Below are 25,818 nucleotides of genomic sequence, written 5' to 3'. Positions count from 1 at the left end.
AATTTTATGTTTCTAGAGTAGGGGTTCAAAGGGGACAAGATGGAGGAAATTGGGTGTGTCTTGTCCTTTTTCTCCTTCTTCATGCCCTCCATGTTTCACTGTGGTGTTGGCATTTTTCTGTTGGTTTAGGCTGGGGACACACTGTCCAACGTAGGTGACAGATATTGGCACGTTATTGTAAATCCAGCACAGGTAGTTTCTGGTATTTAATGTTTGTACCATCCCACTGAGGGCAGAGCCCCACACGCTGCCCTGCAGGACAGAGCTGCGGCAGGGCAGCAGAACATGTTAGAGATAAACAGAATAAACAACCTTGAAACAGCACAGATTAATTATGACTTCTTCTTTGGAAGTGGGGCAGAAAGACAGAGACTTTTTACAATCTCAGAACCATCAATACCTGCAGATTCCGACACACTGGGACACAGGCTGCTCCTGCCTCTGCCCCTCGGCACGGGAAGGGCCATCCCGGCTCTTTTCCCTGCGGGTCCCAATCAATGGATGGTGGATCTGAGTCAGCGGTGCCCTGAGAGCCGGGAGAGACATCCCTGTCCTGGAGGACACAAGGCAAGGGAGGGGATTGTCCTGCTCTGCTCTGCACTTCGGTGGCCTCGCCTCCAGTCCTGGGGGATGTTTTGGGCACCACAAATAAGAAAGACATTAAACTATTAGAGAGTGTCCAAAGGGGGCAAAAGATGGTGAAGGGTCTTGAGGAGTGGCTGAGGTCACTTGGTCTGTACAGCTGGACAAGAGGAGCCTGAGGGGAGACTCATCACAGTTACAATTTTCTCACCAGGGGGAGGGTGGGATAATGGGAATTTACAGGCAGTTAATGCTGTTACAGCACCAGTGAGTGCAACAAACCTACAGGAAGGTGTGTGGCCAGGTGTGACCCTACTGGGGACATTGCTGCTTCCAGTGGGGGCCAACATGCCAGTGGTGCATGGCTGTCCATGGTCCTGCTGTGCTCCCCTCAACAGCTTGGGACGGCTGGAAAAGCCCTGGAGCAGGAGATCACAGAATCACAGGATCACTGGGGTAGGAAAAGATATCCGAGGTCATCGAATTCAGCCTGTGCCCAATCCCCACCTTGTCACCAGCCCAGAGCACTGAGTGCCACCTCCAGTCATTCCTTGAGCACCTCCAGGGATGGGGACTCTGCCACCTCCCTGGGCAGCCCCATTCCGATGCCTGACAAAACATCTGTGAAATGTTTCATGGATTTGTGTGTCCTCACCTGGGTGTGAGGGTGAGCAGCAGCAATCTCATGACTTACTCAGAGCACTGATGCAGGAAGGCATTTCAGCAGTTTCTCTGCTCATCTACAGTATTTCATTCTCATCCCTCAGGTGCTCCAGAGTGCCCTACACAACACAATCAAATTATTGGAGCTCTACTAGGAGAGAAGATTGGATTAGCAGCTAAACAAACCAGATCAGGTTATAGATTTCTGTGCAGTTTTATTTTCTTCCTACCACCACAGGGATATGTGTAAAAAGGCACATATACAAAGCCATCAGCATTTGCCATCCAGGGACATCGTGTTATAACAGCCACACATTTCTGAAGTGTAAATATTTTTTATTTGGGATCTGATACAGGAGTCAGAGGTGAAGGGCACACACAGAGATTGTCTTTCCTTCTGACTGGACAGGCAGGAAACAGCATTTTCTGAGCTTCCCAGCTGTCCATTGATGACGAATTCCTGCTTGCTCCCATTTAGCCTAGCTTCAGCTGGCCTGAATATATTCTATTTAAAAGTGCCCTGGGATTAGTTCAGGTTGCTCCAGACTTCAGCGTGCTGACGTTGGAGGAGATAAACAGAAGTAATTTGCTGATTCACCATTACAATTTTCATAAAATATGAGTCAGGGTTTTCTTCTTTCATGTAACACGGAAATTAGGTTACCATGCTTTGCTGAACACTGTGCTGCACTCTGTGTGTTCCCAGTAGCATCTCATGTTCCTGCAGTATATTTTTGGAAGTATAACCAGATTTATGAGGCCACATCTTCTGTTCCCCTTGGCTTTCCAACACACTGGAACTCACCACTCTTTGCCTGGAGTTAGAGGCCTCTTCTTCACTCCATTATAGAGTCACGATCCTGAGTGGATTTTCTGCAGCCTCTCACCTGCTGGACTGTTAAACCTCTGTTTAAATTCAACACTTTCAATGAGCTTCTCCAAACCTGGACATCTGGAGCAAGACTAGCTGAGTGCTCATGGCAGAGGGGTTGGGACAAGGAAACCTTCAAGGTTCCTCCCAACCCAAATCATTCTGTGCTTCATGTCCCAGGATCCACCTCAGATTCCAGAGTAGGGAGACACCTCTTTCCTCAAATGTCTTTTTCATCTTGGAGCAGGGTCTTCCTGGCAGCCCTTGCATGTGCATTCCCCCTTGGATGTTTCTTCCATGTTCCTGCTGTTGCCTGGCCAAACCTTGCCCTCCTTGTGACTGATGGTGCCTTTCTGGCTTAACACAGAGTAAAACTGAAGTGGTGACTGGAGAAAATGACATCAGCATTTAAATAGATTTCCTGAGGAAATTTTTAATGGTCATTTTTATAGCTTATTTTGTGCTTTTTAACTTTTTTCTCCCTGGTCAAAGGTCAAGGAATTATTTCATACAGACCAGTACAGGAAAAGAGCTAATTCTGACTAATCTCAGGGGGTTGATTGTTTTGATTAATTTTCATTCTGAGCATTGATGGCCTTCAGAGAGTTTCTTTGGATGAATCAAAATATTCTCCACTTCTGGGTTTAGGCAATTCAAAATTAACAAGTCGCTTCACATTTAAGAGTAAAATTCCATAAAAGGGAGCAGGACCTATAAAAGCCCTGACCTCAATGGACTTCTTGGACTTTCTTAAGAGAAATTTGCACAGCAAGGAGCTCTCAGTGCTTCCACTCAGTGGCTACTAAACTGAATATAAGTTCCTTCTGAATCCTGGCCAAGTGCTCAATCCAAGGTGCTTGGGGATGAGAGGAAAGAGTTTACAGTGCTCTGTGAGTCCTGTGTGCAATCTGGCTTCACTCTGCCAGGCTGGAAAGAAACATTTCTTATGGTTCTGCTCTCTTTGTGTGTGTATGTGTGTGCAGAAGTGAATGTCCAGTTCACCTGGGAAATGCACTTTTACACACTCCCATCCTGGTTCAGCAGCCTCTGCCTAAAGTAAAAGCCATGGGGAATGTTTCTTCTGGGGTGATTTCCTTTGAGACAGAATATGCATCATTCATGACATGAAATTCTGAAGTTTTAGAAGGAAAACATAGCCTTGTGATGGAATTTTCCAATGGTAAAGATGATTTTCTTCCACCTTGCTGAACTGCAGAGCAGCGAGCTAAATGCACAGGGTATCTCAGATCTAAATACCTGTGAGAATTGGGGGAGCGCAGATCAGGCTCTGACCTTTACAGTTCCAATCTTCATCGTTTTACAACTGCCTTTATTACTCTCACAGTTTGAACTTGTTCTGCACAGCCAAATCCCTGTGAAATTTGATAAAATCTCCAGGTAGGGCTGGACCCCATCGTTGCTGTGGAGGATTTAGGGTCTATTATTCCAGCAAAACATGACCTTGCATTAGGTTATCCATGGCATACTATGGACCTTGAGCTCTGCATTCATAAAACCCCACGAAGGGCACAGTTCCAAGCTCTGTGAAAAACTGGCTGTGCTTCTACAATTTTATTCAGCAAGAAATCAGCGCCGTGCGTCACTGGTCAAAAGATGACTAAGCTCTGGTTATAAATGATAGAAACTGTGAGGATTTACAGCTTGATTATCCCTTTTTACTCCTTTGGAGTAATACCTTACTTCTTCACAAGGAATTAGAGATAAGCAAATCTTTAAATGAGGTGTTTGCTCAAGAGTTTGCCAGTGGGAAATATATTTACAGATATATTAAGTGTTTTTTGGAATTAGGACCAAAGCAAGAGAGGCAGCAAGAGTCCAGGTTTAGGGACCTGGCCTCAGGGGTGGCCTTTAAAATCCTCATTTCCAAACCAAACAAAAGGAGCTGGGTGAAATCCCAGCTTTACTGAACACAGGAGCAGGAGTCCCAGCAACCTGAGTGGCCCTGGGATGTCATCAGAGAGATGTCCTTGTCCTTCACCCAGTCTCCTGCCACTTTTCCCCTTGGAAAATGTGGTGGCATTCCTGACCTGCCTGCCTGTGGCCAGTCCCAGCAGCATCATGACATCACCATGGCACATTTTTACATCTGCCTACCTGAAAATGTGCAAAGAGTAAAGGCACAATTCCAAGAGGATCCATCTCTCCCTGCCTGACATTAAATTGGGTTCATTGCCTATTGAACGTGAACTTTTCTCAGTGTACTGAACACCATTCCCTTGCCCAGCCTTGCCGTGGTGCTGCAATTTTCTAGTGATAAAAAGTGGGGAAAAAAGAAAGATATGTACCTTTTCCTAAGTGCAGGAGGGCCATTAACTAATTAATTTGCCAAATTAATCACTCAATAGCTACATACAATGGCTGGGCAAGCCATGGACTTCATCCTGGCACAGGCTAAGAGTTAAGATGCTCTCCTATCCCATTCCTCTCTCCAGAAATGCTGCCTGTCCAGGGATCCTTCCAGATTGGCTTTGGTGGCCCAGGAACCAGGCAACTGGAAAAGAAACTTTTTGGGGCCAAGATTTGGTTTGTGTTTGGAATTTGTGATTTTCAATTGTTTCCTCGCCTCTTTTCCACAATTTGTGAACTAGGAATATAAATTAATGTAATAATAATAAACAAAGAAAATAAATAAAAAATAGTACAGTAATATAAAGTAATTTATATATAAATGCTTTTCAGAGCTGGGAATATAAAATATTCTAAACTAAATTTATGACATAAAATGAAGTTTTCTCCAGAGTGGGATTCTTTAATTGTGAAGTGCTTTGCAGTAGCTGCAATTGCTCTGTCATAAAACTATTCCCAAGAGGAAAGATGTCTTTAAGGGCCCTAAAGAATAACAGCTGGTCTGGGGACTTTTATGTTCAACAAGGGTTGTATTTCCTTGCTGTGGATTCTTTTAGGAGAAAAGGTTAAAATCCTGCTTTGGTGTAATACCCAAGAGCCAGCCTACAAGTATCTGGGTGCTGGAAGGTCAAGTACAGACACAGCTATTTAAGGTAATTTTATATTTCCCTATGATAAAATGCAGTTTAAAATACTTTCATGACCTTTTTTTTTGCTCATTGTTATGAGTCACTGTAGTACTAAACCTGCACTTTTTTCAAAACTAATCATGGCTTACCCATTTGGCATATTTTCTCAGAACAGTTAAGTAAATTATCTCTCATTTTAGGTCTGTGTCTGAGCAAACTTAAACATTGTACAACAGCAAAGGTATTCAGTGTCACAGTGCAATGGAAATTACTAAAAATGGCACAAATGCCATAACTTCATCCCATGCCAGGTTTTAGCCCATCCATCAGTGAAGTAATTGATCAAAGATAATAAATTTTAGAAGCTTGGATTTTAAATTGGGTGTTTAAAGCCAGAACTGAGTCTGTGACACCATGCCTTGTACAGGGAGGAGCATACAGAATATTTACAGTGGGACCATCTCCAAGTAGAGCCACGCTGGAGGAGATCCTGGTTCCAGAGCTGAGGATCACACAGCAGCCAAGCATTTTCTACTCCGGGAAGAGCAGAGCTGCAGGTAAGGCACAGTTTGGAGGACTGAGTGGCCAAAGTGCAGGTGATGGTGCTCACATCACTGATTTCTCCTCAATCATCTTAATCCCTCTATTTGCACGTCTGAAACGTAGGTTTCCTTAGATTTCCTTGACAATTACATCCTGTGCAGGTGTCCTGCCCAGAGCAGCTGTGGCTGCCCCTGGGATCCCTGGCAGTGTCCCAGGCCAGGCTGGACAGGGCTTGAAGCACCCTGGGATAGTGGCATGGTAGAACAATGCTCTTTAAGGTCCCTTCCAACCCAAACCATTCCAGGATTTTATGAAATACTGAGAGGCCAAACCCACAGACTATTTGTGCAGGAAGGACCTCAAAACTAAGTACGTTTTAATGACTTTTCTTGGGTTTAGTGATCTGAGAACTGGATCACTAGGATAAAAATGTTTGCCACCAAGTCAGTGGGACCTTTTCAGCATGGGCTGACACGCCCTCATGTTGCACCAGGGAGAGTCAGGTTGGATATTAGGGAAAAATTCTTTATGGAAAGGTTTCTTAAAGCATTGGATTGGACTGCCTAGGGCGGTGGTGGAATCACAGAACCATGGAATATGCTGAGTTGGAAGGAACCCATCAAGATCATCAAGTCCAGCTCCCAGCCCTGCACAGACATCCCAACAATCCAACCCTGAGAACGTAGTCCAAGTGCTCCTGGACCTCAATCCCCATCCCGGGAGGGATTTGGCAGCCATGTAGATGTGACACTTGGGTACACGGATTAGCGGTGGGCTTGGCACTGAGATCTCTCGGTGGCTTTAGTGATCTTTTCCAACCAAAACAATTCCCAGACTTTATGCTTCTTTGATTCCACGCTTCCACGGTTCTGTGCCCTCCACCAGCAGGCATGTGGCAGGGAGGCTGGACGAGGCGATGGTGGCCACGCGTCCGCTCCATGTCACCGCGGGGCACAGCACGGCCGCGGTGCCGGCGTGCGGACCCTCCGGGTGTGCCAGGGGTGCCGGGTGTGACAGAGCCGCCGGGGGTACCGGGTGTGCCGGGTGTGACAGAGCCTCCGGAGGTACCGGGGGTGCCGGAGCTGAGGGTGTGCAGGGGGTGCTGCCGGGGGTGACACAGCTGCCAGGGGTACCGGGGGTACCGGGAGTGCCGGGTGTGACAGAGCTGCCGGGTGTACCGGGGGTGCCGGGTGTGACAGAACTGCCGGCGGTACCGGGGGTACCGGGAGTGCCGGGTGTGACAGAGCTGCCGGCGGTGCCGGAGGTACCGGCGGTGCCGGGGGTACCGGGGGTGCCGGGTGTGACAGAGCTGCCGGCGGTACCGGCGGTACCGGGGGTACCGGGGGTGCCGGGGGTGCCGGGTGTGACAGAGCTGCCGGCGGTACCGGCGGTACCGGGGGTACCGGGGGTGCCGGGGGTACCGGCGGTACCGGCGGTACCGGGGGTGCCGGGGGTGCCGGGTGTGACAGAGCCGCCGGGGGTACCGGGGGTACCGGGGGTACCGGGGGTACCGGGGGTACCGGGGGTGCCGGGTGTGACAGAGCCGCCGGGGGTACCGGGGGTACCGGGGGTACCGGGGGTACCGGGGGTGTCGGGTGTGACAGAGCTGCCGGGGGTGCCGGGGGTGCCGGGGGTGCCGGGTGTGACAGAGCTGCCGGCGGTGCCGGTGGTACCGGGGGTACCGGGGGTGCCGGGGGTGCCGGGGATACCGGCGGTGCCGGGGGTGCCGGGGGTGCCGGGGGTGCCGGCGGGCCCCTCACGGCGCTGCGGCGGGCGCGGCCCCTCACGGCGTTGCCATGGCGGCCATGGCGCGGCGCTCCGCGGGGGCGGGCGGGGGCGGGCGCGGGGCGGGGCGGGGCGGCCCCTTCAGCACCAGCGCGGCCGCGGACAGCGGCGGCCCCGGCTGGAGCGGCGCGGGCACCGTCCCGTAGAGCCGCACGGAGCGTCCCCTGCGCCCTCACGGCGAGTGTCCCCACACGGTGAGGGAGTGTCCCGCTCGCTGCGTGAGTCCCCCACGGCCGCGCGGTGACTGAGTGTCCCCCGCAGCCGCACGGAGCTGTCCCCCACAGCCGCTCGGTAGCCGAGCGTCCCCGCAGCCGCTCGGTGAGTGAATGTCCCCGCTCGGGGATGGGTGTCCCCCGCAGGGCGGGCGGTGTCCCCAGGGCGCCCAGCCCGCAGGGCCGGCGGGTCGCGGGTGCCCGCGGGGTTGGGCCGGGCGGGGCCGTTGCGGGAGCGGTTGGGCTCGGTTAAAAAACTTGGAGAAACCCGGAGCGCCCGGCTCGGCTCGGGCCTTTTCCTTCTCTCTCCGTAAGGCGTTTTCCTTCGAAACTTTAGGGGTGAACTTGTAAAAAGGGCGGCTTGGCGGCGCGGCGGTGCTGCAGGGGGCTGTGTGTGTCTGGCTGCACGTGAGCTCCATCCCACCACGGGCGTTGCTTCGCCTGAATCCCAAAAAAGCTCCCTGGCTTTGGGCAAGCCCTGCCTCGCCACATTCGTAGTAGCGGTAGTAGGAGCGTGGCATGCCTTACTCGCTGTTGGAAGCTCTGTCATCCCACTGAGATGATGACAGCCCTGGCAGCTGAGGCCTTTTCTGTGTATTCTGCAAGGACCATCCGTGTTTTGGGGGAGGTCACAGCCTGGAGGTGACAGTGACAGTGAAGTGACAGTGACAGCAAGATGCGCTTCTGTGCCCTGAACTATTCGGAAGTGCCCGCATGCAAAGCAAAACTGCTCTCCAGCAACTCGGGGCTGGAATTCTGTGTCTTCCCAGTCAGGAATCCCTCTCGTGTGCTCCCTGCTTTCTCCCACAGGCATCTCTGACACATCTTTAAGCCGCTGCAAATCTCTAATAGCATTAATTGTTCCCTCGGAAAGAGGAGGCTGGGCTCTGCAGGCTCACACGTTGTGTTCCGTGTGCTGCCTTGAGAGTAACAGCCTGTTCGTGGCTCCCATGAAAAGCAGCCAGGTGGGAATGAATGGGGATGTGCCGAATTCTCCGCTAAAGGCCGAGGGATGAATAATAAATGACAGTGATTACAGAGCAGGGACTCTCCCATGCTTCCTGCTCCTGACTTCTTCTTAAGCTCTAGAGGCAGATGCAATGTGTCCGTCCCATTCAGAAATGTTAAAAACAATCCCTGTGCCCTTTCATCCTCTGTGTGCTGTGCCTGCAGCATCCAGTACTTGGGAATATGGGTTTGATGTGTGGAGGGAGCATAGCTGTCTGCATTATACCTTCTGTTCCTTATGTCTTATCCCTCTGGCATTCCCACAGCTTAGTTCAAAGGGAGCACCAATAATTCCTGTAATTTGCAGTGCTGCAGACCTTTGACCTCAAGGCAGTGCTGCCTCCACACCCTCCCTGCCCAGTTGTGCATCCCAGGCACAACTTTACAGTAAATTTAGTTTTGTTGCCTCATTAAGCACCAGACACACAGGGCTGTTGTAAGGACTGTGTGCTCTGGCATGATTCAGCTGCCACACAGAGACACGCTGACCCTTGTGAGCAAAAGCCTGACCCTAAATTCCTGCCCTGCAGATCAGGGCTTGAGCTCCTGCTCAAACTCAGGAGTAACTGCTGACACAGTGGAGTCCCATAATTTATGAATCGACCTTAAATCAGGGAGACAGAAGTAGACCAAGTTTCTTGAAAGATCACATTGAGACTGAGTAATTTTGGAGAGTCAATTAAGCAGCATTTAGGCTGGCAGTGTAAATTAATTCATTAATTAACAGTGCTTGAAGGAATTAAATTCTACCCATGTTTCAAAACACTCCTAATCCAGAGTGGTTTTGTGGTTCTGGGCTTTGATGATCAGACTGCAGGAGGGGTTTGGGCTGTGCCACCCATGCTTGGCCACAGCAGGGGGGAAATTTTGCTACGTTTTGCTCTGCTTTGCCTCTCTCATTTGTGTTGAAAAGCTCTTGGTGGGTCCTCCTGAGGTTGTTGACAGTGTTTGTTGAGTTCTCAGTAACATGATGGTCTCTGCATATGGGGATAGACCTTTTTTATGGATTTTATACATAGTTATGTCCTCCATATCATATACATGCCTTCCATATCATATATCTCTTATGTGTCTGTATTTAACCCAGTGGTTTTAATGGATGAAAGTCAATGAACAGTCAGAAGATTTGGAGGCAAATTCCAAGTCAAATTTCACCATCAAAGGATGGGTAACATGGAGTGAGGGATGGTCCATGGAGAGTGGAAGCCAGCCCAGAGTTTGTATTGCAGAACTCAGTTGCTCAGCCATGAACAGCGAGGCCAATTCTGCTCCCATTTACACCAGAGCAATTCCTGCTGAATTGAATTGTTATTCAGTCAGTTCCTTTCTCAGGATTCTATGAGTTTATGCCATTTGGATTCAAACATTTAAAAAATATAAAGATTTTGGGAATTGCAGTCTGGCTTTTTGCCTTTGCCACCATGATCTTCATGCAAAAATAATTATTCAAAGCATCAGCAGAGAATCTAAGATGCCCCAGGGAATCAGCAATGTGCCATTGCCTATGGCCATGCTGAGTTAGTGTGGTACAAGCAAAGGAAAATCCAGCTGCAAAACTTGAGCATAATATTGAGCATGATTCCTTCATGTTGCAGAATTGCTCACAGGTAAACCATCATTTCAGCTCTTTTCTAGAAAAACTTATTTTAGAAGCTCTAAAACTTTCTTTCAGTCTGTACCACCAAAAGGAGAGTTTTCCTCCATAAAATGCCACAAACGGGTACAGCAGATGTTGATTTATGTCCACATCAGCTGATTTTCTTCTCCATTACCCTTTCTGCTGGATCTTTGCTTATCCAGCAGGTTCTGTTGCCCTGACATCCAATGTCAGGTTGAATGTTTTTGCACATTTGGTGAAAGCTTGACTCAGTCTTTCTCCCCAACTTGGTGTTGTCAGGTGCATGATGGTCATTATGAATTATTGATAGTGATGGAAAAGTCACGAATGCACAGCTGTGCTGCAGGGCCTGGGCCTTTTCCTTGGGTTTAATCATCACTTTATCTCCTCTTTGCCTTTTAGTAATAATGTCAACAGAGATTTTGTGCTGCCTTCACCACAAAAGAGGAGCAGCTCCCTGCTCTGCTGCTGCAGCCAGAATCCTTTTTCCTGTTGTAGTTTGCCCAGAGTTCTGCAGATTTTTCCACTGCAAATTCTAGAAAACATTTCACTTATCAAAAAACTATTTTCTATGGAAATCTTGGCTGTTACTGATGCAAAATTAAACATAAACTCCTGTGCAGCAAATACTTTGAAGATAATGAATAATTCATTTCTTTCCCCCCATTTTTACAGTGTTACTCGTAAAATTGGGAAAATGGCATTAAAATGAAATCCCACTGCTGTGTTTTGTATTCAGAGAGTAACTTTCTAATACAAGTATGGAAATTAATTCATAAAAGTATGAATTCTATATGAACTTTGTAACCACAAATAGAAACATAATTAAATAATAGAAGATACAGTAATCTTTGAGCAGCCTGTGAGACACAGTCCTGTGGAGGTGCCAGCCCAGCTTGCTCCAGCACACAGAAGTTTTCCCAGTTGAATTTAAACTCTGCTCTTGCTATAGGAATAGGGAAGGGGGGAGTGGTTTGGAGGGATTTATTTGGAGGGATCCTAAATCAGCCTGGAGCCTGCCATTAAATGAAAATACTCCTGGAGTGGAGCAGAATAATTGCTCAACAAAAACACTTTTGTAACCTGAGCAGAGCAGGGTTGAGGTAGAGAGGCCTTCAGGGTGCATTTCTTTCATCTTTTAGGCTCCTCCCAAGGAAAGCTCCAAATCCACTCTGGGTGAACCATCAAAACTCACCCTCGATACCCCAGTGGCTCAGTACTGGTTTAGAGGGGAACCCCTCACACTGCATTGACTGAAGGAACTAAATGCAGCTTCCAGCAAGAGGTTTTGGGGTGTGATCAGTCAAAAAAGAGAAATCTATTCAGTGGATGTGGTTGTGTTGGAATCCTCTCAAAAAATGTGAGACAGAAATGTGATCCTGGAGGATCCTTTCATGGGTTAGTGACCGTGGGAATATTTGATAGTTGTCATTCGGTGTAGATGAGGGGAAGATGGTTCTGGAGAGTTCCTGAGGAGAGCCTTGACTTTGCAATGCCCTTTTTACATGAAAGCAGCTCAGCTTTAGGGCTGCAGTGGCACCTGGCATCGTTCATCCCTCTTCCTCTGGCATTTGAAGAGGAGAGATGATTATGAAGATGTTTAATAGATGGAAAAGGGGATTGTTTCAGTTTTTACCTTGCCTGCTTTTGCTGCAGTTTAGTCATAATAATGAGAGTTTTTGATTAGTGAGCTTTGGATTGAGTCACTGGGATCTCGAGTGAGTAAATAGATTTTGGGATTAGTCTGAGGAGCTGAGCAGAGCAGTCAGGGGAGGCTGCAGCACACAGGGAGAGGAAGGAATCTCTGGGACCCTTGGCTCTTTTTCCTGCCAGTTCAGGAGGCATCACCTCCTGAGAGGTGAGGGAAAGCTCATGAGATGTCTGAGCAACCTCCACATCTACCAAAGATTTGAGGTCCACCTAGAAGATTTGAGGGTCCATATTCCTTAGGGTGGGATGTGGGACTGGGGGTGCCCAAAGGAGTCCCAGCTCAGCTGGAAATTGTGGCACAGAGGGGAATCCAGGGCACAGAGCCCACATCATCTCCCAGTCCCTGCTGGATCTCAGGATAGTCCTGTGCTCCTTAGGCACAGACACACCAGGAGAAAAAAGGCTTAGGAATGGTTTTGTTGGTGCATGTTGCCATAATTCACATCCCAGATTCACGCACAGGGAAATTGTCTCTTTAAAACACAGGGGAATTGTTGGCATCGTCATTTTTATTTTTGTTTTTCCTTCAGCTGAAAAAATCCTGGGAACCCTGAGCGTAGAGTAAGGAAATGATGCTTTTTCCTGTGGTGACTGAGCCAATAAAAGGCAGTTGTTGGGAATAATGTCCCAGTAGGCAAAGCAGCTCATCAATTCAGCTGCTGCTTCTATGAACATATTATATAATAATGTCTCTTCTTCTACAAAAAAAAAAAAAAAATGCTATAAAGGTGTCTCTCTTCTTCCCCTAAAAATCATCAGGGGAAGCCATAAATTCTGCTTCAGTGTTAATCTGTTCTATCACAGTGATATATCCATTAATGGATATCATATATCCATTAAACCTTCCATCCTTGAACAGAAAGAAATAACAATATTTCAGTGTTAAAAAGAAATTTGTATTTTTTTTTTTGCAAAGTGACTGATTTGTCTGACTTTTCCAGACTCCACATGCTGAGATCTTTTTTATCTAAGCAGCCCAGAACTCTTCCCTTTGCCATCAAGGCCTAACTGGCTGCTCACTGCCAGGCTCAGAGCAGAGCTCAGCCCTTGCCAGACTTAACCCTTTATTCCAGCTGCCAACGTGAGCTGTCGGTGCACGGATTTGGGAGCAGGTCAGGAACACGCATGCAGATAATTAGTTGCCCATCAGGAGATGGAAAGCAAATGAAAGCTGCAGACAGGCCCTGGCACAACAGACAGGTCCTCACAGGGTGAGCAAAGCAAGTGCTGTGCTTCTGGCAGCACTAAAATGGCATTTTCAGGGATAAAAATCTGCCTGCTGTAGCAGGGAGGAAAAATCCATTATATTCCTAATAAAGAAATAACACAGTCAATACCTCCTCAGGCTATAATTTCAGCTTTCCCTGCAGGTTATGCAGATATTTACCCTTAAATCAGACTTTAAATATTACCTTTAGTGAGAACCATATGTAATTTGAGCATAAAAGCTGAGATTGTGGAACACAACTCAAAGAGGAGTAAATTCCTGTGACTATCAAACCATAGAGTGGACAGGCCCTGCTTGGGATAGTCAGGGAACTTGAGTGGGTATTGTGAGTTTTGCAGGATGGGTGCTGGAATGGGAGGTCTTGCAAGGAAAGCCTGAGAATATTGACTGTCAGCACATGTTTGAAATGAGAAACAAATATAAGGAAGTGCCTTTATGATAGCAGGTGAATATTTACAGAAATATTTCATTCCAGCACCTGGCATGAACATGGAAATTCCAGCAACAGGATCCTGGGCTTACTCGAAATGAACCAATAACCTCATGTGCCAGGAAACAAGACCTTCCTGTCAGCTGCACACTCTGATAGAAAGAATCTAAAGCCACTACACAATTCATAACACTTCATCTTGCTGAATTATTAATCATTTAAATTTTATATGATTCTACTCTATCCCTGCTAATTTGCATGTCTATTCATAATATTAAATTCCCACTCAAAATCCCATAGGGAAAATGCAGGTTTGTTAATATCCTTGCAAAGGATTAAGCATGACCTGAAACCCAGAGTCTTTATAAACTCTTTGGTGCTTTTCCCACTACTTTTCCCTTACCATTCCCGACTTCAAAGCCTGTTGTTACACCTGCAGGACTGCCAGGCTGTAATGCATCATTTATTATGTCCAGCAGGTGACCGGTGTTTAACATTGATCTCCAAATGAATGTGATTGTTTGTTGGGTTTTATTTCCTGCAGCTTTCCCGGGGAGCTTTGTGTTTCTGTCAGCGACAAGATGACAATTCATATTTTTACCAAATGATCCAGTGACTCATCCTATTAACTCTGCTGGAATACACGCTCCCAGTCGTCCTGCCACGGTGAGTCTGTGGGGTTTTGCATTCTTGCTGGGAATATTATTCAGGACTTAGTCCATAAGTATGTGTTTGGTAGTACAAATAAGCTTTTCCTAAAGCCAGGAACTTCCCAGAGATGACCATAGCCACAAACAGACCAAATATTGCATATGGCAGCTATTTTTTAAAAGTTATTGAAGTATTTTAGAGCAATTGAGATACTGCTGGCCTCATGTTTTTTAAAGGGCTTGGTTGGATTGGACTGGAGGCCCTGTGAGATGGAGCCTCATGTGTTGTGGGAACTGATATCAAGTCACGATAAATAGGCCCTTGAAAAAGTTGCCCTGTGAGGGGATCCCCATCTGGCTAAGAATGAGTCTACCATGAGTCATGATGGAAAAGTGGGACTTCCAAAAAAACCCCAAATATCCAACATGACAGAATATGGATAGTGATTTCATATTGGGTGCCCAAGTTAAACTCCTCACTTTGTGCCTCCCAGGAACTCCCAGCTCATTGGGCCAATATCCTGTAATATTCCAGTGGAAACCGAATCCCAGGATGGTTTGGAAGGAACCTTACATCCCATCTTGTTCCATGGGCATGGAACCATCCTAGTCTGGGATGCACCAAGCCCTGTCCAACCTGGCCTTGGACACTTCCAAGAATTCAGGGGCAGCCACAGCTTCTCTGGGCACCCTGTGCCAGGGCCTCCCCACCCTTAAAGGAAAGAATTTCTTCCCAGTATCCCATCTAACCCTGCCCTCTTTGCCTTAAAGGCATTATCCATGTTCCTTTTGTTGGTGGAAAAAGTAGGACAAGTTTTTGTGGATCAAGTCTCATCCTGTGTTTACTTTTTGTGCCCTCTAAGGTGCCATTCTGTGGCATAGCCCAAGCCCACAGCTTTGCAGTGCATTTGCCCACCTTGCAGCCTTATCTGCCAAGGAAGAGCTGAGCTAACATTTGTTATCCCAGGGAAACTCAGTGGGAACTGGACTGAAAACTGATGGCAATTCATGCATTATCTCCTGATAACAGGATAAATAAACACCTTCACCACCTGCATTAACATTAATGGAAGGACAAAGTCATGGAAAGCACTGTCAAATCAGTTTAAATATGTCCCCATTTAGGTTTCCCAGATGCTTTACTGCTTCTCCTTGTCTCGTCTGGGTTTAAATTATGACTGGAAGTCCCTCCACATTTGATATTCCTGCCTTTGGAGATTATGTCAGCTGCAGTTCTGAAGTAAGTGAGCAAAATACTTCCAAATGTCCAGCTTAGAAGAGAAATGGATCTTTGAGTTGAAATAAATCTTTAGCAGGAGGTCATGGACATTCATAGTAATGTTTATAATGTGTAAGCAGGAAAGCCAGTGCAGAGGTGAAAGGAATGGCAGAATTTCTGTGGGGGTTTCTGGAGCAATCCCCCAAAACAAGGCTGCCACAGCAGCTCCCAAAACATTTTGCTACATCTCTTTTTTAGCCTCTTCTCCCAGGGAACAAGGGACAGGATGAGGGGAAACAGCCTCAAGGCATGCCAGGGGAGGTTCAGGTTGGACAGCAGCAGGAATTTCTCCATGGAAAGGGTGGCCAGGCATTGGAAGGAGCTGCCCAGGGAGGTTTGGAGTCCCCATCCCTGGAGGTGTCCAAGGAAGGACTGGAGGTGGCACTCAGAGCTCTGGGCTGGTGACAAGGTGGGGATCAGGCACTGGTGGGACTCGATGGTCTTGGAGGGCTTTTCCAACCTCACTCATTCTGGAGTTCTGTGATCTGTGAAAGGTCCCTGCACAACCCATTTCAAGTGCAAAGTAAAAAGAATTGGAGCATTTAAGTATTCCCAACCTTTATTGTAAACAGAAAAACATGGGAGAAATAGAAGCAAAGGGAAGAGGATGGAGCTGCCACAGCTGCACAAAAACTATTTCAGCTGTATCCTGCCTGAAAATGCCAGCACATGGCAAACCCTTTGAAAACACACTGAATCAACATTATGGAATATATAAAAAGAGAATCTAAACAGTTTATCAGTAAAATATGAGCTAAATTTGATGAGACTGTTCTCTAGACTGCAAGAATCTGTTTCTATGAAAGTTGTGGGGAGCATGAAAGCTGTCATTAGCATGGCAGATTTGCTTCATTCAGATGTAAAGCCCGATCTGCTTGGGATTTTTGATGAGGCTCATGCACAGTGGAGTGCTAAGAGGTGTTTAATGAAACATTTTAGCATCATTGTAAGCCCAAACTCAGAGCTGCTTGCTCCAAAAAGAAAATTAGAGCCTCTAATTTGAATAGGAAAATAAATGATAAAATTTAACAATATTATGTTTAAGTATCCAAACATTTTTCCACATTGTAACTGCTTTATCAGGTGAAGGTGACCACTCAAGGACAAGTTGGAAGTTGAGTCAGGGAATATTTTTCTAACCTTATAATAAGGATGATATATCACAAAACTTGACTGAATCTGATCCATCTTATTCTGTTCTTCTCTAGCCGATGTATGTAAAAGAAAACACCCTGAAAACTGCTTTTCCTCATCCTTTTTTTCTAGCAGAGATCTTAAATGAGATGGGATTCAGGGTCTGTTGCAGTTTATGGTAACATTTAAAATCCCATAAACAAAAAATCTTCAGAAAAATCACTAGGAGAGAATCTCAGTAAATTAAAATATTGATGAAGTGTGGGGAAAAACACCCTCTTTTGAATTTCATTGCCATGGTGGTGATGTTTGTGCAGCTTCCATTTGCCCATGTACAGATTTTAGGACATGAAAACCCTGAATGTGGAACATGTTTGATGCTTTGGGGTATTTGTGTGGAAGGGGTTTCACAAAGGGAATTCTTTGGCAGGGTGCTGCAGGGAAGGCTTAGGGACAGCTGGGATTGAGGGTGCCAGTGAGAGATCTGCATCCAGGGATTACAGAATCCAGGGATGGTTTGGTTGGAAGGGACCTTAAAGATCATCTGCTTCCAGTTCCACTTCTACTGTCCCAGAGTGCTCCAAGCCCTGTCCAGCCTGGCCTTGGACACTTCTAGGGATCCAAGGACAGCCCCAGCTTCTCTGGAATCTGTACCAGGACCTCAGAGTTTCTGTCTAATTTAATCTAAACCTCCCTTCTTTTGTTTTGAAACCATTCCCCTGTCCTATCACTCTCTTCCCATGTAAATTGACCATCCTCCATTGCATACAACAGCAGTTTCCAAGGAATAAAGTGATTTTCCAGCCCCTTTTCTAATTAACCAGCTCAGTACTCACTTGTGCTTGGCTCCATCCAGGTGCCGTGGTCACGTGCAGGGAGTTTCCTTCCCTTCATCCCAGGAGCTCTTGTTTTACACACTTTGACTAATTACAACCTCAGTGTTGCTGCTGATGTATTGTAATTGAAGTAATTACATTAATAATAACCCCTGGTATTAACCTGAACACCTCAGTAAGTAAATTTGCCCCTGCTTTGAGAAATCAGGCTTCTAATGATTATAAAAGTGCCTGGAAATAGTTCTTTTTGCTAGATGTGATTGAAGAAAACAAAAAGATAAAATCCTTCTAGGAGAGTGCAGGGTTAAAGTATTGGGTAGCAAACTGGTAGCAAATTAGTAAATAATAAAAAGTACTGCTACTAATAATATTTATTTAGGCTTACCTGGAAATTAATTATTTTTTTAAATAATTAGGAAAATTCCTGGGGTTTTTCCTAGTACATTTTTCTCACTTGTCAGAGTTGAAGGTGTTATTTCAGCACAGAATTCTTTAATATTTATTGTAAAACATTAATGGTGAGACTCTGAGCTCCCAAAGCCTCCTCAGATTCTCCAGGAATCACTTCAGAAAAAATGGCATTTTAAGGGATGCCTCTTCAACACAAAAGAGAGATTTACTGACATTACCTTCTCCTTTCAGTTTCAAACCTCAGCATATTGCAATAACATCTGAAATACCTAAAAACATGTAGCAATAAAGGAAGGATTTCTAAGCTTATTTATGGATACGTCCATCTTTTGATTTTTCAAGTGTTTGAAGAAGGTCCCTCTGCTAAAAGGGGGTTGAATTTCAACATTCCCCTCTCTACTCCCTTTTTTTTTTTTTTTTTTTACATCACAGCATCAGCCTCATGAAGGTCAAGGTTTTGCAATATCAAACAATGTTGTAATAAAAACTGCTGCTTAGACAACAATTCTGATGATTTTAAGTTTGCTAGGGGATCATTTGGGTTGTTCCACCATAATCTGGCATACAAAAAATTGGACTTGATGATCTTGGAAGTCTTTTCCAACCTTAATTCTGCGATTCTATGGCTGACTCAGGTAACAACATGGCAGCAAAAACATTTGAACAAAACCCTCTCCTTCCAACCTGCCTCCATCCAAGGTTGTCCCACGTCCAGAATTAACAGTAGCTCTCTGTAAAACCTGGTTTTTAGACAGACTTTTACTGAGTTGTCATAATGGCCCTGAAGGATGCACAGCTATAGTTTTAAAGGAATAAGCATGGAATTCTAATGAATATTCAATGGTGAAATCATTAGCATGTAAAATTTGCAGTGCTGTGAAGGGCAGTTTCTCTCCTTTTCAGTTCAAATGTTGTATCCTCTAAATGCCTGAAGGAAAAATGTGGATATTTTTGAATACACCTGAAAACATACCTGTTCTGGGTGTGGAATTATACACTATGTGCATGATGCCAGGAGCTACATGGTTGTGGCAGACCTATGGGACTGATTCCAAGACCTTCACACTGTCAATAAATTCCCAACTTCAGTCCTGCTTTAGCCAACTTTTAAAACATTCCTTCAACTTCAAACATCTGGTTAGTCCCATTCTTTGTCATGAGGCCAGGAAGGTGCTTGGAATTACATATGCTCCTGATCAGCTTAATGGGAGCTGAAATTCCAGCAGAAGTATGTGAAATAGAGCTCCACCATATTCCCAAGCCATTTGGTAGCTCACAAGTTACTTGAAATTACTAAAATATTCCAGAATGTGGAATCTGAAGGTGAAGGAAGGGGAATGTATGACAACGTACATATGGAGTCACCACTGGTAAAGAAACAACAGTGGGGGTTTTCAGTAGTGTTGTTACTTAGTCTGATTTTATTTTATTTTTATTCTTGAGCTTTGGCTGAAAGAATATGTTTGAGCCATCTGGCTGCAGAAACACTCGGGGGTGTTTCGGAAGCAGGTTCTGGGTGCTGGCAGACTCCCAAAGACACTTCTTCCACCCAGCTCGTGCCTCACTGAGCCCACCCAGATGCCACCTGGCCACCACCTGAGTGTCTCATCTCCTTGTTAAATGTGATGCTATGGGAATTCAAGATACCATTTTAAACTGAGAAATTCCCAAAGCTGAGCTTCATCCCATGTATTCCATAGGTGATTCTTTCTTGAGGTCCTTTTCCCACAAGACTGGAAGGGGTTTTCTCACCAGATCTGAAATCACGACTTGCAGCATTGATGCATTAATGTGAAACATGGTTTATGGCCTAGAAGGGAAATATTTTCCAAAGAAACCTCGTGGAAATTACTTGACAATTATCAGGTAACCAGTCCTTAAACCACAAGTGATATTAAAAGATGTGTGTGCTTAGATGATCCATAGAGACCAAAGTTCATCCAAGGCATATGGCTGGATAAACAGGGAGCAGGTTGCAACATTCCTGGTTTTCACAAAAAACACTTCCTGGCCTTTTAATACTTTTAAAGTATTCAAGTCACTGAAGATCAAGGGAGATGTCTAGGCAGGACAGAAAGAACAAACTTGCTCATTTTGCTCATTTTATCTCTTCATGGTGAAATTTATCTGGAGTTCCATTAGAACCACCAAGTACTTCATATTATTAACCTTTGAGTAGTTTTAAATTGGGTCTATATGGTTTGATGCATTTACTTTGAGTCATGGGTTATACAATAACGTGATGGCTTCTCAGCGGGATTAAAACCTGAGTACATTAAAATTCAATTAAAAGCCTGTGACAAGTGCAGTGGTTGACTCAGACTGTTAACTGGGGCTGTGTCTCTAAAATGAATAGCTCTGTCACTACACGGAGGGAGGAAGTTTGGTATAACCAAGTAAAATGTCCTCTCTGGTATTCCAGAAAATTCTAACATTTGTCTCCAATTCCTCTTTCTCCCTGTTTAGCCAACCAATATCACAATGACTGAGGACTTGGACCACAGATTCAGTTATCTCACTTGGGATCAGATTAAAATCCTGGATCAGGTTTTAACTGAGGCTATACCTATTCATGGGAGAGGAAATTTTCCAACCCTGGAGGTAAAGCCGAAGGATATCATCCATATGGTAAAGGAGCAGCTCATTGAGAAGCAGATCCATGTCAGGGACATCCGCCTGAACGGTTCCACTGCCAGCCACATCCTGGTGAAGCACAATGGCACCAGTTACAAGGACCTGGACATCATTTTTGGAGTGGAACTTCCCAGTGAGCTCGAGTTCCAGGTCGTTAAGGAAGCAGTTCTCAATTGCCTATTGGACTTCTTGCCAAAATGCGTTAACAAGCAAAAAATCACGGCTCAGACCATGAAAGATGCCTACGTGCAGAAGATGGTCAAAGTCTCCACCGACCACGACCGCTGGAGCCTCATCTCACTGTCCAACAACAGCGGCAAGAACGTGGAGCTGAAGTTCGTCAGCACGCTGCGGCGGCAGTTCGAGTTCAGCGTGGACTCCTTCCAGATCATCCTGGACTCCATCCTGGCCATCTACAGAACCTCAGACCGGCCCCCAACACAGGACTATCACCCCGCCGTCATCGCCGAGAGCATGTACGGGGACTTCAACCAAGCCATGGACCACCTGAAATACAAACTGATCTCCACCCGGAACCCGGAGGAGATCAGGGGAGGCGGCCTCCTGAAGTACAGCAACCTCCTGGTCCGTGACTTTAAGCCGGCGGATGAGGCTGAAATTAAATCTCTGGAACGTTACATGTGCTCCAGGTTCTTCATTGATTTTCCCGACGTTGCCGAGCAGCAGAGGAAAATCGAGTCCTACCTGCGCAACCACTTCATCGGGGAGGAGAAGAGCAAGTACGACTACTTGATGACCCTGCGTGGGGTGGTGAACAAGAGCACAGTCTGCCTCATGGGGCACGAGCGAAGGCAAACCCTCAATATGATCACAATTCTGGCTTTAAAAGTGCTCGGAGAACAGAACATCATCCCCAACGCGGCCAATGTCACGTGCTACTATCAGCCTGCTCCCTATATCAGTGACAGAAACTTCAGCAACTACTACATTGCCCATGGACAACCCCCTGTGTTCTACCAGTTGTACCCTTTCCACATACAGCTACAGAGCGGGATGGTGTAGGAACGCTCCAACCTCCAAGCACTCACCACTCCTCTCTTTCCAGTTCTCTCCTTAATAAAGGCCTCATTAAAGCGAGTTTTATCAGCACTTTTGAGTTAAGGACATATTTTTGTGCAAGTTGCCAAAGTTGTTTGGTTGATCAATGTCTAATTCACCATTAAGCAGGTGAAATAAGTGAAGCATCTGTCATTCGTGAATTGTTTATACCTTGATGTGTGTTTGGCCTGTATTTTTTTGCAATGAAAAGAGAAGGATATAAATTATTCTAATTTTATAAAAATGAAATGCACTAAGTTCTGGGTTCTAAAAAAAAAAATAATTCTTAAGCAAAATTTAAATGTTGTCAATGAAAACTGAAGCCAGTGAAATACCTCTCTGTAGAAATGCCTGATGTCAGAAGGGACAGTGCTCTGGGTACGTCAAAGTCAATCATCCCTTGGTTTTATCCATGCAGTTCCAGCAACATTTATTTGCAGCACCTTTGAAAACACACATTGATGGGTCGTCTCTTGGTGGCTGATTGTTCCTCAGGTCAGTCAGACTCTCGGGGTCACTCCCCTCCCCAGAGTACTGGTTTGTACTGGTGAGCAGGAAATGCCCCACCAAGAGCAGACTCAGCGTTTTGTGTGTCTGAAATTTCCAGTGATCCCAGTGAAAGATTTGGCTGCTCAAGTCAGGCAGTGTCCGAGCCCAGGATCTGCCTCACAGATAACAAAAGCTGTAAGAGGTACAACTATTCTGATGAAATTGGTTTTGAAAACCAAGGCAAGAGGAGGAGAAAGGAAGTGAAAATTGAGCAGAACGGGCTCGCTTTCTATCACTAATTTGTTATTGATCAGAGCTGCTTTAATGCACAACAAACAAGAGTCAGGAAAAAACTCCAAAAGCCCAGGACTGGCGCTATTTTTAGGTGAATTAAAACAAATCCTTGGCAGTGGCATTTGAAAAACTATTTTGTACTGGTAAAGTCCTGTCTGTGTTTAGATACCTGCATAAATCCACCGGTAGCAAACAAGGATTTACGATCAGGAAGCAAAACATGAATTACACATTAGTTTGTGTGTGAGTGTTTACCAAAGATAAGTTTTAAACATGTCACATAAGTGCCTCCCTGTGCCAGTTGCTCCATGAAATGCTGGAAATGGTGCCAGAGAGCTCCTAAATTATGGAAAGGGAAACATGGAAAAGGAAACACGCCCTGGGGTTTCAGAGTGTTTGTAGCAGTGATGGGCAGAGAGTTTGCTCCAGGATGAGGAGGTTTGGGACAGATGGATTAAGGTGGTGTCACCAAAACCAAACATGGGAAAAGGAATATAGAACAAGAAGGACTAGCAGGAAAAGGAGGTCTGGAAGGGGTGTGGGTATAAAATGGGAACAGCCAACTGGAAATGCAAGCTGTAGAGTTTCTTACATTAACTTTGTGTGTCGCTGTGTTGTCCCTGTCACTGTTCATCCTCATCTCCTCCTGCTCCACAGCAGTGGCTGCATTGCATCCATTTACAACAGATGTCAGGCCTTGGGAATTTCTTCTGCTTGGGCACAAGAGTTTGATTTATTTTACAGAAAAATGTGGTCCATAAATGTGCTGTTTTGGGTCAAACATTTCTAAATTTTCTAAGGTCTGTGAAGTTCAATTGCCAGTGAAATGTAGCTTCCCTTTCCCCCATTATATTCCTGTACATTTGAACAAAAAATTGTTCAAAGATCATCATCACTAAAGTCAACTTTTTTCTGTAAAATACAGTGCAAAAAATTGGTATTTCTACAATATATGAAGGGTTTACTGATGAATCTTATTCATTTTGTGATGTCTTTCATGAATAGAGTACTGTTACTTTCACTGATTTTTCAGGTATGTCCAATTTGGTGTCTGAAAGCACACTTTATTCCACTTCCACTAAGATCTTTCAATTGGTTAAACTATAATTAATAAAACCATCAATTCTAATTGCTCTGTGATCAGCTATGGTAACACCATGTTTGCATGAAAGCACTTCGAGGGAATTCCCCGTCAGGAACAAAATGGAGTGAGACATGGTGGATTCCTTTCATCTCTGTTTTAATTGAACTGTCGGGATGACAAAGGGAACCTTTCCATTTAATTTGGTGTTTGCCATGTTAAATAGCACTGTGAAATTCTGTAAGAGCCTTATGTGGGTCATGTCCCTGCTACTGCTTGGGATCTGCAGGGATGAGGAGCTGAGAGCTGGACTGGGGAATCTGTGGGAATCAGGCATCCAAATGCCTTAAATTTCAGGAGGAAGGGGGTTCCTAATCTCTTTAGATTTGTTGGAAAGTCTCAGTCCGTCTGCACTGACCTGTGACCTTAATGTAGTGTTGCCACATTGATTTATTACTCCTCTTCTCCTGGTTTCTCTGGTTGCTGGGTGAAAAAATGGGTTGATCTCCCCAAGAACCAGAGAAGGGGTCAGGCAGGAAGGAGCATTTTCAGCGTGTCTTGCATGGCCAGTGATCCAAAACCCAGAAAAATTCTTCACTAAGGAGTTCTTTACCAGCAAGTAGAAACATGCATTGGTTAAAGCACTAAAATACTTCTTAAATCACATATTGTGGCAGTATCAGGAGTGGTGAACTCGCTGTGGTTTTGTATAAACCAGCCTGTGCACTTGTACAGAACATTATTTAAATATATATTGAATTCTGTCACCTCTCTGTTGATCCAGGTTAGGTAAGGAAGGGTTCAGCCAAAGTCCGTGGAGCTGGTGGGAAGAACCCACCTGGCTGCAATGGGCTTTGTACCCCAGGAAAGACTTAGGGGAGCACCTACAGGCAAAGGTACAATGACATCAATATGCAAAAATCTCTCAGGTATAAATAAACCCTTTAAATTTATGGGAAAAGGTCTTATATTTCTTACCTAGAGGTAGTTCAGTTCTGAAGGTTGAGATTGTGATTTTGTATATGTAAGCATATATATATGTAATTTATTTAGCCTTACATATATAAAATCTTGTGTATCTGCACCTACAGGGGCAATTAACCAAACCTGATGGTTTTAATTATTTCCTTCCAGATGTTCTATTGATACCTGGCAGCAGTAATTGACTTGGAGGGTTTTTTTTTGTTCAAGGTCATAATGACTCTGTAAAGTAATATTAAAAAGGGGATGATGTATTGACTGCTGTTTGCAAAACACTGGTATCAGTGTGTAGGATGAAATATTGGAACCTCTTCTCCAGTTGTTACTGATTTTATCATGTGCAGATCTAAATCTACGAAGAATTGAGAGTTTTCTCAGTGCCAGTCTCCTGAGCTTCATGTTTGCATTATAATTATATCTCGTTGTTACAATCTGTTCAATGATTATAATGCCTGGAAATTGTAATGCTGATTTTATTTAATCACAAAACTTCTTAGGGTTTACAGCTTAAAGTAATCTAATGTTGTCAGGACCTAAGTGTTACAGTTTCAAGTGCTTTCCTAAAAAAAAAATGTCCTTTGAATTTTGTGTTTTGTTGTAAAAGGTCTATTTGAAGAAAATACTTTATGGTAGTTCCTTTAAAATGTATTTTGTGAGCTTTATACTCAACACGTTACAGAGGTTTTTGCAATGGATAAAAGAAATGCAAATTGTCCTCAGTGGAGGTGTTGCCTCTCCGTGTGCTACCTGGAGCCTGAGGATGAGTGAGGGGATTTGGGTGGTGTTAGAGGAGTTAGAGTGATAAATTGGAAATAAATTTTGAGTTATACAGGAGTGGATTCGAGATGAGCTGCAGAAATACCTGCAGAAAGGAGGGCAGCGAGCTCAGTTTTGGTTTGATCCTTTTTCTATTCAATAATCACATGGAAGGGCGTTCAGGACAAAGCTGTTGCAGATGAAATATTCCTCTTAATGTGCCATCTGAAGCTGTGGAAAAAAATATTGTAATGCTACAAATGTGTAAGAATCCCACCAATTTGTAGGTCATTAGTCCACGGTGTTGACTGGTGCCTTTGGGTATTTGGGGGGTGATCATTAAAAGAACATTTTATTTAACGTGTGGTTTCCTGTAATCCCTTGATTGCTCCAGCTGGAGCAGGCAGGTTCCTCCAGAAAGCCAAACTGGAGTGTGGAAACTGCAGGAGAGATGAAAATTAGGTGGCAGTTCCTCATGTGGATACAGCACAGGCTCAGACTCAGCCTGGCAGACCCACAGGGAGGTTCCAGAGGGGTTCCTGTGGATCTCCCATCCCTTGGAATGGCT

At 45.1% G+C, this 25,818-nt stretch overlaps 1 protein-coding gene across 3 annotated transcripts; it reads left to right on the top strand.

The window, feature by feature from the left end:
• The first annotated feature begins 7,559 nt into the window (after positions 1-7,559).
• TENT5D (terminal nucleotidyltransferase 5D) lies at positions 7,560-25,609 on the top strand. Of its 3 annotated transcripts, none has more exons than XM_002192636.6 (4): positions 7,561-7,758; positions 14,191-14,312; positions 15,422-15,536; positions 20,423-25,609. In XM_002192636.6, the coding sequence occupies exons 3-4, from the start codon at positions 15,471-15,473 to the stop codon at positions 21,611-21,613; spliced, it is 1,257 nt and encodes a 418-aa protein (XP_002192672.5). In that variant the 5' UTR covers positions 7,561-7,758; positions 14,191-14,312; positions 15,422-15,470; the 3' UTR covers positions 21,614-25,609. The 3 variants fall into 3 exon arrangements, with proteins under 3 accessions (XP_030128310.4, XP_002192672.5, XP_030128308.4); XM_030272448.4 differs by lacking the exon at positions 7,561-7,758 and adding an exon at positions 7,880-7,962 and having other exon boundaries at positions 20,423-21,700; XM_030272450.4 differs by lacking the exon at positions 15,422-15,536 and having other exon boundaries at positions 7,560-7,758.
• Positions 25,610-25,818: the final 209 nt, after the last annotated feature.

This window comes from Taeniopygia guttata, chromosome 4A (assembly GCF_048771995.1).
Source record: "Taeniopygia guttata chromosome 4A, bTaeGut7.mat, whole genome shotgun sequence".
NCBI classification, from domain to species: domain Eukaryota; kingdom Metazoa; phylum Chordata; class Aves; order Passeriformes; family Estrildidae; genus Taeniopygia; species Taeniopygia guttata.
This window is presented reverse-complemented; position numbering and strand designations above follow the sequence as displayed.